A 17,795-nucleotide genomic window follows, 5' to 3' on the forward strand; every position below is an offset into this window, starting at 1 on the left:
TGACAGAATTTTCAGTTTTGGGTGAACTAACCCATTAAATGTGTAAAGTGTCTAATTTTTGTACCACTAGGATCATCAATCAGGATTCTTTTTCCACCTCCACCCCAACTGCCATTGGTCGAGAAACCTTTTAGCCCCTTCCTCAACCTCACACCATTGGTTTGAGCCAGTGCCACTATGTTGGGCTGCTAAGGATGCTCAAATAAACATATCAATGTTTTAATAGTAACATGTTTTTTTTTTTTTTTTTTTTTTCAGAAACAGTGCTAGTAATATCGGTAAGATTCATATGCGTATTTAAATATACACATCCGCAATAGAGTTTCAGAGTTTTTTTGTAATAAATTTGGTAGCACTTTATTTTACAGGCCTGTTCCCCATGTACATACTATGTACTTATTACAGTAATTATAATTACTGGGTAATAACAAGGTACTAACCCTGAACCTACACCTGAACCTAATGTAGTTACCTTATATTACCCAGTATTTACCCACTGTAAGTACATGTACTGTAAAATAAACCAACCACAAATTATATTAAATAAAAGAAATAATTTTAAAATAGTATTATTTTAGTTTTGCAAGTTGTTATGTCCAATTTAGGGGCTGGTGGGGAGGGAAATGCTAAGATGGAAGATAAGATAAACAAATACATCCATTTGGATACACTGACTAGAAATTGAATTTAACATGACATTTTAAAGTATTGTCTTGTAAAACTTACTCCAGTTATCTTTGTTTTTATATTTACCCTTTTTGAAAAATCCTTTTTACAGTGTAGCTCTATATGTACTGTAGTCATCGGTGCTGTGGCTAGCCATATTAGCTTATCTTGCTGTACAAATGAATGTCAAAAAGCCCATAAAGACAAAACTGAACATATTCAGGAGTCAAGCCTGCAGCAGCAGGCAATTTCTAGAAAGACAAGCATGAGCTAGAAAACAGCAGTGTCCAAAGACAATCCAATTTCTCCTCTAGATGTGAAAATCCATGTATTGGTCTGCACGCTCCTATATCTGAGTGTTATTGAGCCGTTGAGAGACCTGTGACATCTCTCTTGCAGGTGTAATGTATAGTTGTACCCAGCAGTAGGTCTGAGCAGACGAGACACCCTCTGGCTACTCTAAGCCCCGAGTTCTCCTCTGACTTTTAAATGAGCATCAGCATTTATGTCTCGTGGGTTCAATCCAGCGCTTGCTTGGAACTGTAAAATATTTATTGCTTTGCTTCCTATAATCAGCATGTGTTCGCTACCAACCCCCTCTCAATTAAAACCATGAGAACAGATGAAAAAGAGTTTCGTTTACTTGCTCGGAAAAGCATGCAAACATCCATAAAATTGATGTCTTTTCAGAAGTGCGCCCTGCTGCCGGAGCAAGAGATGAAATGCTTCCAGAGGCACTTGTGAGGCAGTTTGACCCTAAACGAAATCCTTACCAAATAGCTTGAAACTGCTGAGTTGTATTTATGCTCATTTTAACTTTTTCCTCCTCTTCAGTCTTAGGTCTTATTTAAAGAGCTAATTATGTATCTGTAATCAGTTCGGGAGACATGTAAAGGAAGCGCGTGGGCACCCCACGCCGTGCGGAGACTGATCAAAACGGCCCGCATTTGAAGTCCGCAGGCTGAGGAAACTAGCAAATGGTCACGTTTCTGATTCAGAAGTCAAGCATTAAACATTAGAGAACCAGAAGAGGAGGCTTGATCAACAAGAAAAACGTGTAAATAAAGCTGTTTTTGCATAGATTTGGACAAAGTGATCTGTAGTACAGGGCAAATGGGTGATATTTGCAAAAAAAACCGAATCCAGGTCATACACTGCCCAGCCAAAAAAAAAAGAAAAGAAAGTCGCTGTTTGGATTTAAATAGGCAAATACTTAAAAGTCTATGACTGGATCATTATTGCAATGATTATTATGTTTCTAGCATGTTATATGTTTGGGAACAGTTCTTTTAACCTTAATTGATGGAGTGTGTAGCTTTTCATTTCTTAAACAACCATGTAGGAAGATGCATCATGACCATATTCCAGGATGACAATGTCAAGATTCATCAGGCTCAAAGTGAAAGTCTTTGGGTTGTGCTGGAGGAGACTTTACAGAGTGCTCACCTCTTGCATTGTCAATAAAAGATCTTGACCAAAAATTGATGCACCTCTTGATGGAAATAAGTCTACTACAGCACATCCCAAACACTTTCAATGAATTGATTCAAAATTTGGAGTATTTAAGACTCAGAGGAGCCAATTCATGTGTGAAAATAATTCTTCATGCTCCCTGCCAACCATTCTTTCACAATTTGATGAATTTTGACATTGTCATCCTGGAAAATGGCAATGATGTGTCTTCCTACATGGTTGTTTAAGAAATGAAAAGATACACACTCCATCAATTAGGGTTAAAAGAATGGTTCCCAAACATATAAAATGCTAGAAACATAATAATCACTGTTTTAATATGTTTCTTCTTCATGTTAGAATGATTTTCCTTCACAGGAATAAATTACATTTTAAAAGATATTAAAAAAGAAAATTAATATTTTAAATTGTAATTTAATTTCACAATATTACTGTTTTTACTGAGCATAAGAGACTATTTTTCAAAGAAAATTTCAGATATTTTGTAACTTGCAGTACCCTCAATGGCCACCACGTATGCGAAATTTCCATCAAAAACACTAAAAAACTGGCTTAATGCTCTTTAAACAAAATATAATTACATACTTCTTTTGAGGTAAAATATGGCCCATGTTCTAGTCAGGATGTGTGAGATTCACCCACATCAGAAACCCTGGGGGAAACGCACTCAGCCCGCAGCAGAAATGAGCCGGGAACAGTCACACAGCGTTTGAACTACAGCGGGAATGTTGATCTTTTCCTCTCTTCCCATCTCTGTCTTCCTCCATCTCTCTCACTGCCACTTCACGTCACCTCCACCTTTTTACATCAGACATTCTTTTTTTCCCTGACTGTACAAATTGGACTAAAAGGTTTTTGGCTCCAGTGCTGAGGAAAAAAGCTAGCCACAGATGAAATTCTGGTTGTCAGTCTGTCAAAGACGTGAGAGATAAAAGGCATTTCTAATCAGACATCTGCTCTGTTTCAGTAAATCGAAGGGCAGATTCTCCAGTGTGAACGAATAAGCACATGGGAACAAGCAACTATGGGTCTCATTCACTAGTTATTGCGTGGACTATTCGTATTTGTATGCAAAGGAGAACTTTGCATAAAAAATCCACCTAATTCATAATAAGTGCGTATGCACATGAATTTGTTCTTAACCTTGTTCTAATATTAATGATTTTGGAGTATTCTAATGAGGCTAGTCATTTGCATAAAATACACCCAAATTCCATATAAGGGCTTTCCGTACAACCTTTTTTTTTACAGCCTTGCATTGCTGGTATTGTACTTTGTCTACTCTTTAAACAGCATTATGACCTGTACACAATGGTGTTTTGTTTCGGGTTTAACTAACAGAACGGCGGTTTTCTCAGTTTTTAGGATTCTTTGTAGCCTTTAGCCTCTGAAAGTAGAACTGAAAGTAAATCACTCCTGCTAAATATTTACTCTTTGAATTCTTTCTCCTGGGAACAATACAAGTCGACACCATTATGACTAAAAGTTTGCGAAGAAGTATTTCCTACTAAAGCAAGGCAGTATTTGACTCTGGTAAGTGTATCCATAGCAGATTGGGGGGAATGTACTTGTTTTCTTTCTTTTTTTCCCTCCTTTCTGCTGTATTTAAGTTTTATTGAAAGCCCATTTTTCTAACGGTGAAGTACTCCTTTAATATGTGGTCACATTAGCGCATTTTTAATGAAATTTCACATGAAAAAAGGTCCATTGTCAATAGCGTTGAGATGTACATCTCACACAGAAGTCACTTTCAAACCAAGCAGCTTTCTTTTGGTCAGCACGTCGAATTCACATGACCAACTTGAACATGAGTAAAATCTACGTGACAAATTTCACATAAAAACTCCCAATTGCGCAGATTCCCATTGGAATGACTGGATTTCGGCCATGAAATAAATGTGACCACACCTTTACTCTTTCACTGTATATGATGAAATACATTGAAGATTAAATGTCTGTTTATGCATTTAAATACGTTATGCATTTTGGTCATAACTGAGTTTTGGGGGCCTGAAAACACAAACTTTTGAAAACGGGTTTTAAAGTGCAAGTTTTTTTTTTTTTAAATTATACCATTATTGTCTCCGTGTAAATGACAAAAATGTGAATTTGTGAAAACGGGAATGCCGTATGCGCATACGTGTTACGTGTTCAGTCTATAGGCACGTAGTTTTTCTTTACAAAACTACATCGCCAACTACTGGCCTTGCAGCATAATACAGCGATTTTTAATCGTTTTCATGGATCTGTGTGAACGGAGATCATTTTGACAGCGTTATCGTCTGTACGCGAAAAACGCAAAGGAAAAACGTTTCCGTTTTTAGTACATCATTGTCATGTAAATGTACCTCCCTGTAAGTACAAAAGTTATTGATGAATCATGATTTGTACGTGAAGACGTTCATATGCAGATTTCACACACAAACTCGGTGCATACACACGGTTGAATGAGTGAATGAGACCCATTGTCCCAATTTGTCATGCCCGTTCTTTTAATCTGTGCAAGATAAAGAGGCTAGTAACTCAAATGACTAAACTGGTATTAATGCAGTAAAAAATATCTTCAGCTTCAGAGGCTTGAAATACAGAGCGATTTGCATGATAAGTAACATCATTACAGAGCAGTGCAGCGGGACGTAGCAGACATCAGAGATTAACAAGAATGTATAGTTATGAACATGTCCAAATGGATGTGTTTTGCAGGATGTGTTAGTTTGTAAAAACCTGCATTTGTACTAGAAACCATTATGTCGTCCCAGTCGTCCATGTTCCATCATTCTGACTGCAGGATAATGCTGTCGGTTAGTGTCTTCATTAATGGTTTTCAGTTTTGTGGCCATTTTTTTTTTTATTCTCTCCCCTTGTGATGTCCTCACCCTTGTCTTCCCTTACTGCCCCTTTCTGTCTGCGTCCATGGCAACAGCTAAAGATTTCCCAGGTACAACTACAGGTAAATATTTTTTGCTGGAGTGCTGACATCATCATTGCGAGACAAGGCGCTGTAATGTCGCTTGTGGAGTGCTGGGTCGGGTTACGCCAATTAACCTCCTCCATAGCATGAGCTGGGAGCCATTGCCTTGCATGGGAGCACTGCTGATCTTTGTGAAATGTCATGGTGCTCCATGGTGCTGTCATTCACACAAGGGATGCTTAAAACTCTGGCACGCTTACTGGTGTCAGTGAAAGGAAATTCATCTTATTTCTGTTAGGAAGAATCTGGAAAAGTTATAATGCAGTTTATATTGTGAAGGGTCAATGACACAAGGATAGGCCTATATTAGATGATGAAAAGGAAATATCTTTTTAAAAATGTAGTAGAAAATACATGATCTTAGAAATGTACAGTAATTTTTGCATTTGTGTCAGTGTCATGCATTTTTGAAAAAGCCATTTTCAAAATCAAATGTAACATAAGGAAATCTTAATAATTTTTTTTTTTTTTTTTTTTCTAGCATTTTCTACAAATTTGTGTCAATTTCATACATTTTTTAACAAAGTTGAGGCCATTTTGAACATCAGATGTCAAGAGGTGTAACCAAGTAAATCTTTAAATACAATTAAGGCTGTCAAACGATTAATCGCATCCAAAATAAAAGTTTGTGTTTACATAATATATGTGTGTCTACTGTGTATATTTATTATGTATATATAAATACACACATACATGTATATATTTAAGAAATGTTTACATGTATGTATGTATATATATATATATATATATATATATATATATATATATATATATATATGTTACATATATACATGCATGTGTGTGTTTATATATACATAATAAATATACACAGTAGACACATACACTGAACAAAATTATAAATGCAACACTTGTTTTTGCCCCCATTTTTCATAAGCTGAACTCAAAGACTTTTTCTATGTACACAAAAGGCCTATTTTTCTCAAATATTGTTCACAAATCTGTCTAAATCTGTGTTAGTGAGCACTTCTCCTTTGCCGAGATAATTCATCCACCTCACAGGTGTGGCATATCAAGATGCTGATTAGACAGCATGATTATTGTACAGGTGTGCCTTAGGCTGGCCACAATAAAAGGCCACTCTAAAATGTGCAGTTTTATCACACAGCACAATGCCACAGATGTCGTTTTGAAGTTTTGAAGGAGCGTGCAATTGGCATGCTGACTGCAGGAATGTCCACCAGAGCTGAATTGAATGTTAATTTCTCTACCATAAGCCGTCTCCAAAGGTTTTTCAGAGAATTTGGCTGTACATGCAACCGGCCTCACATCCACAGACCACGTGTAACCACACCAGCCCAGGACCTCCACATCCAGCATCTTTACCTCCAAGATCGTCTGAGACCAGCCACCCGGACAGCTGCTGCAACAATCGGTTTGCATAACCAAAGAATTTCTGCACAAACTGTCAGAAACCGTCTGCATGCTCGTCGTCCTCATCGGGGTCTCGACCTGACTGCAGTTCGTCGTCGTAACCGACTTGAGTGGGCAAATGCTCACATTCGATGGCGTCTGGCATTTTTGGAGAGGTGTTCTCTTCACGGATGAATCCCGGTTTCCACTGTACAGGTCAGATGGCAGACAGCATGTATGGCGTCGTGTGGGTGAGCGGTTTGCTGATGTCAACGTTGTGGATCGAGTGGCCCATGGTGTCGGTGGGGTTATGGTATGGGCAGGCGTATGTTATGGACAACGAACACAGGTGCATTTTATTGATGGCATTTCGATGATACCGTGACGAGATCCTGAGGCCCATTGTTGTGCCATTCATCCACGACCATCACCTCATGTTGCAGCATGATAATGCACGGCCCCATGTTGCAAGGATCTGTACACAATTCCTGGAAGCTGAAAACATCCCAGTTCTTGCATGGCCAGAATACTCACCGGACATGTCACCCATTGAGCATGTTTGGGATGCTCTGGATCGCATGTTCCAGTTCCTGCCGATATCCAGTAACTTCGCACAGCCATTGAAGAGGAGTGGACCAACATTCCACAGGCCACAATCAACAACCTGATCAACTCTATGCGAAGGAGATGTGTTGCACTGCGTGAGGCAAATGGTGGTCACACCAGATACTGACTGGTTTTCAGTCTTTGAGTTCAGCTTATGAAAAATGGGGGCAAAAACAAAAGTGTTTATTTTAGATGTAATTAATCGTTTGACAGCACTAATAAATAATTATATAGTCAAATATAATTTTTACACCTATTTACATATATTAATAAATAAAAATATGAGCTGTCACTGACCCATAAAATAGTTGAGCCTTAGTGAAAAATGAATATTTGAAAGTTTTGATGAAATGGTACATTATATATAAAAATTTTTCCAAGTCTGCTTTAGTTCTTTTTTGTTATTATCTCCAATAACCAGACAGACTGAATCTTAAGAAACAAGCACTCATTTCTAGATGATAGCTCAGTGTCCTTGTAGTAGACCATTTGAAAGGCATAAACACAAAGCTACAAAAAAAAAAAAAAAAACTTCTAGTTTCTGTTTAACTCACTAGAACTGAGTTGCAGCAATGACTGTTATTATATGTCATCAGTGTGTGCATGGTATGGCCTTTTGAGAACATGTTTTATTTTGCTATGTGCAGTTTATGTCCTGTTTGTTTTGTTTTTTTGTGAACCATTGATTTTTCAGCTTGGACGTCTATTTCACTGGGGTCTCTGTGCTGAATGTTCCACCTCGATGTGTTCTAACTATTTGTCACAGGTCAGATTTCCCTAGCCTGCTCTCCCATCAGGGAATTGATTTTAATAATTAGAAACTGTAATTTGTTTTTAAAATCTAATCATATTTTATGCCACCCACACCATATTCCACTGGGAGTACAGTGAACATGAGCTGCAAATTGAATGTGTGGAGATGACAGCGCTCGTATACAGCATGTAAAGATTGTATCTCAGGTGCCATCTCTATTTATATAAGGAACGTTACTGGTTCAAAACTAATTACGAATTTTTAAATATCACTATAATAAAACTAACAAAATACCGTCCAGAATGCCTTGCATTATTATAAACACAATTTACGCTTGTTTTTGCAAACTGAGGGATGGACTGAAATTGCATTCTGTGTTAATTGACAGCAGGCCACTATAGTGGCAGGCCACTATTGACAGCAGGCCACCATATATGGATGCTTGTTTCCACCAGGGAATAAAAAATAGGTAATTGTGACTTTTTATCTCACAATTCTGACCTTTTTTTTTCCTGAGTTGTGAGTTTAAATCACGCGGTTCTGACTTTATAACTCGCAGTTGTGTTTAAATCTAACAGATCAAAAAAAGTCACACTTGTGAGAAGTCAGAATAAACTCGCAATTATGAATTTTTTCGCAATTGCGAGTTTATATTTGACACTTTTTTCTCACAATTGCGAGTTTATATCTAACATTTCTGAAAAATAAAGTCACAGTTCTTGCAGTTGCAAGTTTATATTTGACAATTCAGAGTTTTTTCTTGTAATTGAGTCATAAAGTCTAAATTGCGAGCGGCGTTGCGTAAGTTGAGTAAGCTATTTACAAGCTACTAATTACATCTTCAACAGTTAACTGTACTAATTACTCTATCTAAATTCATTTTATTGATTAAATTTATTAAATTTTGATGTTAAAATCACTATTATTTTATATAGAATTGTTCTATAGTCTATAGTATTTAACCCTTAAATGCATACCTCGGGTCTTTAGTGACCCGGGACATCATTCACTACCCTCCTCCTCGTTCATTTTTTAAAGTTAGACATCAACCTTCTTGGTATTCCTCAATCAATTTATTATAAAGAATATAACAAGAAAAAAAAAATCATACAATTATAAAAGAATGCCTATTTTTGCGTTCATTTTGTGTAAAAATTGTATAGGGTCGCTAACGACCCGAGGTGTGTATGAGTGTAAGTATATTTTTTCTGCACAACAATAATTGAATCTTAGATCACGGAAAAAGTGCAATTCACCTTTATTCCACAAGGTGGCAATGTCTGATACACAATGCTGAAGTGACGACTCATTTAGACAGAAAACAAAATAAAACAAACATGAAACGGCTCAGCGATTTACTGCAGAGCAAGTACTGAACGCAATCAAATATGACTGTAACTGTTACTGGATGGATCTGGTGAAGCTGTTAGCGATCAAAATATTGATTTTGAAGATGCTGAAAATTATATAGTTTTGAGAATATGTTTGAGATCGCGAATGGGCTCATATTCGTGAACTCAAACATAAAACTAGCCCATTACTTCCTGAATTTACTGGGAAATGAGCTCTGACGAGGACAGTGATGATGGCATAAAACATCTGCTCAAACGGAGCCCTTTCAAGCTCCAAAAGGTAACAAAATATGCTTTATTTTATTCTTCTGTAATTGTTACTCTAATATCAGAGGAGTTTTATATTATTACGACAGGTAGAGATCCTTCCGTGTTAGATATAGATCTGGGTCGATAAAGACCCGAATATGTAAGAATGATTGGCGAAACAGTCATGCATTTAAGGGTTAAAGCAATTACACCAGAAGTAACTATAATTAAATTACAGATAAAATAAGAGTAATCCTGAAAAAAGGTACATCACTTGTCACTGGGGCAGTACCCTAAGGTACAAAAGTGAAAAGGTACTAACGTACTTTTAAAGTGCTAATATGTACCTTTAAGGTATTAATATGTACCATTTAGGGGTAAGTAAGGTACAAAGATGTATCTTTTCACTTTTGTACCTTAGGGAGTGTAGAGTGTACTTTTCAAGGGAAAAGTAATTAATAATTAATTACGTAATGCATTACAACCAATACTGATTGCGAGATCTAAACTTGCAGTTGCAAGAAAAAAATTCAGAATTGTGAGATAAAAAGTCACAATTGCTCTATTGCTAATTTATTTTTACTTTTTATTCGGTGGCACAAACAAACTCCCATAGGCCACAATAGAGCTTAACTTGTTTTGAACCTAGAACTTTCCAATAATAATGCAAATTAAAAGTGCTGCCCATAGACCTCATTTCTGATCTCCACAGACGTTTCTATGTACAATTTCACAGGGTCTTTGCCACAAATTGTAAATCAAGAAATCAACATTAATTAATTCCACAGTGATTTATTTTGATGCAAATGTTCATTTAAAACGTATGAAGATTCTGATTGGGGGTGTGTGTGTGTGCCATAAAACACATTTGTTTTGTGCCTCTGGCCTTTCACATGCGAGATCTTAATGGAATTCATTAACGCTCAAGCAAAATGACTTACGTCTTTGGCCACATGTCACCATCCGTGAATGAGACTAATGATCTCTTTACTTTCACAAACTAGCTTCATTTCCAAAGGAGTTCAGTGTGTCTTTGCTCCATCAACAGAAAGATACACATCAAAGTCCCTTTCAAGGAAAGTCTGTTCGCTCGGCAGCCATATTTGCAACACCTTCGAGCAGCTATTTCAGGCATCCAAGACCAAGTCCTATCTACTTGAATGGGAGAATCCTGAAATCTCACCAAAAACAAACAAACAAACAAAAAAGCTTCCCGAACATTTCAAATAAGCAACAAAATCTAACATGAACTGTCCCATAAATGTTGTTTCTTGTGCTCAGTTACTTAACAAAAGCTTATTTTTCAGGCTAGACCAGCCAATGCGTGTGTGTGCTGTCATAAACACATGTCTCAGAACACAACCTGCAGTGACAAGATGACTTAATCAGTCAGCAAATGGCTCTCTTATTTAGAAGGCATGCACTTTCTCTCATTCATAAGTAATATGAGTGCACGGTCTTTGATACACATGCTTTTGACCTTCATTAGCCAGCTGTTAATCTCTGACAAGATACATCTAGAGATATAAGTGTTTTCTCTTCCGTCGTGTCTGTTCAGAGGACTTGATCCTTTGCTGATGCTCACTTATAGAATGTTTTAGTAAAATATGCTGATGAAATAGTAAAATTAAATAGATATTTCCAGTGTTGGGGGTAACACATTACCAGTAACGTGAGTTACGTAATCAGATTACTTTTTTTAAAGTAACTAGTAAAGTAATGCATTACTTTTAAATTTACATCAAAATAACTGAGTTACTTTTTCAAATAAGTAACACAAGTTACTTGTTTTCCCATTTATTGACATGTACTGTACAGGTGTGATTTTGCATTTCTTTCATCCTGAGGCTAATTAATTTAACTTTTGTTGTAAAAAGGAGCGTTACCTTTGCCAAAAATAAAACTTTTTTGTATTATTATAAAACAAACAAGCAAGCCCAGCCCAGGTGAGAAAAAGTAACGCAAAAGTAATGTAACGCATTACTTTCCATAAAAAGTAACTAACGCAATTAGTTACTTTTTTTTTAGGTAGTAGCGCAATAATGTAATGCATTACTTTTAAAAGTAACTTCCCCCAACACTGGATATTTCTCAAAAATGTCTTTAAATAGGTCATTGGAATTTATTCATGTTACCATGAATGACAAAAGCCTTACACGTAGAGCAATATTTGGACAAAATATTGTACTAGAAATATAGCCAAGTTTAAACAAATTTGAGTAAAATGCCACAAAGTTTGGACACACAGCCTTTGAGATCAACAACAAAAGAAACAGGAAACTGTTTATTGTCCTAAGCTGAAAATCAATATTCAAAATTTGAGGGCGGGAGAGAAATTAATACTTTTATTAAGCAAGAAAAAATATCAGCACATCTCTCTCTCTCTCTCTCTCTCTCTCTCTCTATATATATATATATATATATATATATATATACAGTACAGTCCAAAAGTTGGAACCACTAAGATTTTTAATGATTTTAAAAGAAGTTTGTCTGCTCACCAAGGCTACATTTATTTAATTAAAAATACAGTAAAAAACAGTAATATTGTGAAATATTATTACAATTTAAAATAACTGTTTTCTATTTGAATATATTTCACAAAGTAATTTATTCCTGTGATGGCAAAGCTGAATTTTCAGCATCATTACTCCAGTCTTCAGTGTCACATGATCCTTCAGAAATCATTTTAATATGCTGATCTGCTGCTCAAGAAACTTTTAATGTGTACAATTGTACAAAATATTTGTGTACAATATTTTTTTTTCAGGATTATTTGGTGTGTTTATCTGAAATCTAATCTTTTGTAACATTATAAATGTCTTTACTGCCACTTTTGATTGATTTAATGCATCCTTGCTGAATAAAAGTATTCATTTCTTTAATTTCTTTTCAAAAAATAAAAATAAAAATTCTTACTGACCCCAAACTTTTGAACGGTAGTGTATAATGCTACAGAAGCTTTGTATTTCAGATAAATGCTGTTCTTTTGAACTTTCTATTCATCAAGGAATCCTGAAAAAAAAAAGTACACAACTGTTTTCAACATTGAAAATAATCATAAATGTTTACTGAGCAGCAAATCAGCATATTAGAATGATTTCTGAAGGATCATGTGACACTGAAGACTGGAGTAACGATGCTGAAAATTCAGCTTTGCATCACAGGAATAAATTACTTTGTCAAATATATTTAAATAGTACACAGTTATTTTAAATTGTAATAATATTTCACAATATTACTGTTTTTTACTATATTTTTAATTAAGTAAATGTAGCCTTGGTGAGCAGACGAAACTTCTTTTAAAAACATTAAAAATCTTAGTGGTTCCAAACTTTTGGACTGTACTATATTTATATATATATATATATATATATATATATATATATATATATATATATATATTCTGTCACTTTTATAAGTGCCACAGAAACAACATTATATTGTGTATTTTGGATAATTTTTGTAACATCTGTATTCAACAATCCAAACATACAGGACTTTCATAGACCTATTTAAAAATGGGCAAAAGTCTGATAATACAGCTGCTAAGGTAGGATTGGTCAAAAACATTTCTTTAAGATGGGTCATAGCGAAGCATCAGCAGCGGCTCTTTTTCCCAGTCACGGAAATCTTCGTGTGTTAAAAATTCAAATAAATGCAGTATTTTTTTTTTTCTAGCTTGACACAACCAAGGTCAAATACAGCAAGCACATTCCCACATTTTACAATCATGATGAGAATCGATATTAAAGGACCTCGAATAAAAGAGGAAGTGATCAGTGAGTGTGCATGTGAATAAATGAGGAGACATTACTGTCCCACACAAGCTCTAGAATGTGAATCCTGCCCTTAATTAAAGATGATGTACTGCACAACAAGACAAACATCATTATTCTTATCGCTGCTTTAAAACCATCTATTCACAAGATGCCATTATGAACAGCCAATATCCTTATTATCAAGGGATATGCAAAACTCTACATTTCTAAGCAACAGCCATCCACAAAGCCGAGACGGCGAAGAGAAATATTGCAATAGAATAAATAAACTTTTTGAATTGTAAATGTAGTATATAATTCCTGAGGCTCATTTAAATGAGAAAAATGAAATTGGAAGAGCAGCTTGAAATCATGTAACTGCTACACAGTTCATTCAGAGTTGGGGGCGCTTAATGCAGTCCATAAATTGAACTATATTATCAAACTGCATATTCATAAGCAAATGAAAGACATCTGCAGAAATAATGGGTTTTTTTTTTTTAAATGTGCAATCATTTTTGGAAGTTAAAGCCCATTTTGTTTATCATAATGGCATAGAAAAAGATTCACAATGGATTTAAATCTGAACTGAAGTCTTTCCATTTTGTTATTACTATTTTGCCATGATGGTCTTCTAAATTTATTCAGATTTACAATAAAAAGCATTTAGTAAGTGCTTTATCTTTATAGTATAAGCTTTATATATTTTAAATAGTCTTTAAATACTACATAGCAAGTTAAATCTGATCTGATATCTGGTTTTGTGTATGTAAAAATGATTAGGCAGCAAATACAGCACACCATAGGCTGTCAAAATTGGAGTGAAGCGAATCTCATGAATCAAGATTGGTGTACTTGATTCTGAACAGCCTCTTATAAAGCATACCATTCTTTGAACTTAATTTCCACATGGCTTTTATTGTGCCTCAAAACAAAGCACAATGTTAATTGAACAAAATGGGTTCATTTATGTGTTAAAAATGGGTCTGCAGAAGTCCCTGTTCTACACATCTCCCAGGGTCACTTTGCCAAGCGCAGCAGAAGTGAGAGCCATTCATCACTATGAGCTAATGAGAGCAAGTTCGAAGTGCAATAAAGACACATAGTTAAAGTTTACACCCTTGCGGAAGCACTGAAATGGCGCCCAATGCAGGGCCAAAAGGTGCTGTGTCAGGACACAATCGCTCCAGGTCAAACAAAAACTCATTTTGTCCTGTTCCCTTCAAGTGAGGTTAAAGGGATATTTCACCTAAAAATGAAAGTCCTGTCACCATCATGTTGATCCAAACCTGTTTGACTTTATTCTGTGGAACACAAAAGGGGATTTTTTTTTTTTTTAAGTAAAATATCCTGGCCTGAATGAGCATTTAAAGGTGCAGTAAGCAATTTCTGAGAAACATATTTGAATATTTGAAATCAACCCAAACAAACACAACCCTCTCGTCATTGCTCCGCCCCCAAAATCCACAAACACACAATGCAAGAGTGGATTTCTCATCTGAAGCAAAGTAAAAACAATGTTACTTACATTTGGAGCTGATTTTCAGGCCCTCCCACTTCTGTCTCTCCAGCATTGGAAAGCTTTTCTGATATTAACACGGGTCCTAAAGCTCTTGCCTGATCATAAGCAAGATCATAACAGCGTGTGGGAAACCACAAGTCTTTGGGTCCCGGGGGGAGTATGGTTGCAAAGCTGAAACTTAAAGGAATTGATGGAAGGGCACCACCAGGAGTGGAGCCTGCGGCTTAATTTGACTCAACACAGGAAACCTCACCCGGCTCGGACACGGAAAGGATTGACAGATCGATAGCTCTTTCTCGGTTGTTTCTAGTGATGTTCCTCAGACCTTTTCTCTTTTTTAATGTCTCTCAGCCATCTCTCTTTCTACAGTCTTTCTTCAAATCTCCCTCTTGCTCTCTCTCTCTCTCCTCCCCCATCATAAGTGGACACGCCCCCTACTGCTGATTGGCTACAAGTGTGTTGTGGTACTCGGTTCGATCCACTTTCAACAGAAATCGTTTACTGCACCTTTAAGCTTGAAAAATGATACCATACAAGAAAAAGCTCCACAAAAGTAGCGAAACAAGCCAAAATGTAATTTGTTATTCTCTAAAAATCTTCTTTGGCCCCATCTTGTGAGCAAATCCATTATTATTAGTCAGATATTTACAGTAAATCAATTGTTTCAGTTTCCAAAATGAATCAAGAACCTTATCTGGTTCAACTCACTGACTCACTGATTTGGTCACAGTGATTAACAGCACACAGGACAAGATTTTCAGGTAATAACAACTTAAATTTTGTTCCCAGTCCTCATAAACTTTCATTATGGAAAATAGAGTTGCCAAGCTATTTATCAAAAATTCACCTTTTGTGTTCCACGGAAGAAAGAATGATCATTTTTAGGTGAACTAATCCTCCTACGCATTCGAGGCAGGTAGTGGCGGCACTAGCTGTCTAGCGTACTAAGCTATCCGCAGTGGGGGCTTAAGATTCACGACTCCAGGTGGCGATTTATTCAGTAGAAGTTCAGAGGCGACCAAATTCACCCTAGTCTGCGCTCGCTCACTCAAAGTTAAACCCAGGAGACAAATCAGCCTGCCACAACCCCTGCCGTTTTTAAACTTGTTGTATATCGGCAAGGATTGAGTCACTTTGGTCCTTGCAGGGCTGTGTGAGATATGACAGGTCTTTGGTAGCTGTTCAGCATTTGCTTGTAATGATAAATCCCCCCCCCACCACCTCCCCCCTCCTGCTGCCTATTGAAAGTCAGTAGAACATTGGCTCTAAATTGATGTGGCTCCAAAACTCAAAGCAGCATGACATACTGAGGATGTTTCTGTGATCCGGCATGGAATAAACACTAGTTTTACAATCACTCAATTTGACTGCATGGGGATGTCATATAGCAGTATATATATATATATATATATATATTATGTATGTATGTATGTATGTATGTATGTGTGTGTGTATATATATATACATACACATTTATTAAAGCATCATGACAATATTAGTGTATGTAAAAAAAAATATATATTTTTCTAAAAGCTTATGATTCAAAAGATTATAAATGGGTTTTAAAGGAATAGTTTACCCAAAAATGAAAATTCTGTCACAAAAGAAGATGTATTGAAGAATGTTTGTAACCAAACAGTTGATGGACCCCATTGACTTCCATAGTATTTTTTTTTTCCATACTATGGAAGTCAATGGGGCCCATCAACTGTTTGGTTACCTACATTCTTCAAAATATCTTCCTCCAGCAGTTTTGATCAATTTCTCAAACCTTTCATGGCCCAGAATATTTTGTTGTATGAATATCTGAACATGCAATATGTCAAACTAAAGAACAGAGCCTTTGCTTTTAAACAAACAAACAAACAAATAATACTATTCAAGCTTCATGCATTCCTTTTTATCAGTACTTGAATGTGGGTAAGTTTCATAAAAAAGCAACATTTTGAACAAAAAACTGAGAAAATTGTGCTTTTGTCAAAGACTACAACATGCATAACCAATGCTTTTATCGCTTGTTTCTGCTTCTTTTTTTTTTTGCTTGTGTTTTGATCTGGAGATTTTCTACTCTTTCAGAAGATGCATAATAGCGCCCCCTACCATATAACAGTGAAAAGCCAGAAAATTCTGTCAATGGCGGGAAAGCGGTTCCGTTAATGGTGCGGAAAGAGTTAAAAAGGTCTGGGTGGTAGCCAGGGTGTTGCTAGATGGTTGTTCAGGTTTTCTGAGGGGGGTGAGGGGTGGGGAACTGCAAATGGCTTGCAGTTCAGAGCGTGCAGACGAACGCCCTGTCCCAAATGGCACCCTAAACACTCGCTGTCTTCCTACCAGTCCTCACTTTCGTGACATAACGGTGTTTTGACTGTCGGGTTGAAGTCTGCTGCGGAGCTCGCGTATCGACCGCAAAGGGGGGCGCTTGCAAGCTCCCTTCTGAAACCTAAAATGACAAACAGGACACCTTATGGTCTCATGGACTGCCGTGTGCCATTGTAAGTCCACAAGACCATAAGTGCGCCATTTGGGACAGTGCCTAAGTGCCCTAACAAAAAACAAGATAGAGGAATAATTCACCCAAAAATGAAAATTCTGTCAATAATTACTCACCCTCATGTTGTTCCACACCCGTAAGACAATCATTCATCTTCGGAACACAAATTAAGATATTTTAAAATGAAATCTGAGCGCTTTCTGTGCCTCCATTGACAGCCACTACACATTTGCAACTACCACTTTCAAGCCCCAGAAAGGTAGTAAAGACATGATTAAAGTAATCCATGTGACTCCAATGGTTTAGCGAAAACATCATTTACCAGTTCATTTACAAAATGTTAATGGAGATTTTATGGGTTTGGAACGACATGAGGGTAATGACAGAATTTTCTTTTTTGGGTGAACTATCCCTTTAAGAAGTAAGTCTTACAAGTTGAGCATTACAAAAACAAATGACCCAGACCTGAACCTAAGCATGATTCTAATGGGAAAAGTACACAAAAGTTATGCAATATGTTTCGATTTCACCATGTACAAATACAAGTTGTCATGAGATTGTGTTGGCTTTAGTCATATGACT

At 36.4% G+C, this 17,795-nt stretch overlaps 1 protein-coding gene across 7 annotated transcripts in view; it reads left to right on the forward strand.

Annotated features, from left to right (window-relative positions):
* Nucleotides 1–17,795, forward strand: part of cadm2b (cell adhesion molecule 2b) — a 259,203-nt gene that overhangs the window by 238,454 nt on the left and 2,954 nt on the right. For 2 of the 7 annotated variants that reach the window (XM_048160169.1, XM_048160172.1), the window contains one exon: nt 5,063–5,089. The exons of the other annotated variants lie outside the window; for them this stretch is intronic. In XM_048160169.1, the coding sequence (XP_048016126.1) occupies nt 5,063–5,089 (27 nt within the window). The remainder of the gene's footprint in view (nt 1–5,062; nt 5,090–17,795) is intronic. 7 annotated transcript variants of the gene reach the window in all.

The sequence above is a fragment of the Megalobrama amblycephala genome, linkage group LG16, assembly GCF_018812025.1.
Source record: "Megalobrama amblycephala isolate DHTTF-2021 linkage group LG16, ASM1881202v1, whole genome shotgun sequence".
In the NCBI taxonomy this organism is placed as follows: Eukaryota; Metazoa; Chordata; class Actinopteri; order Cypriniformes; family Xenocyprididae; genus Megalobrama; species Megalobrama amblycephala.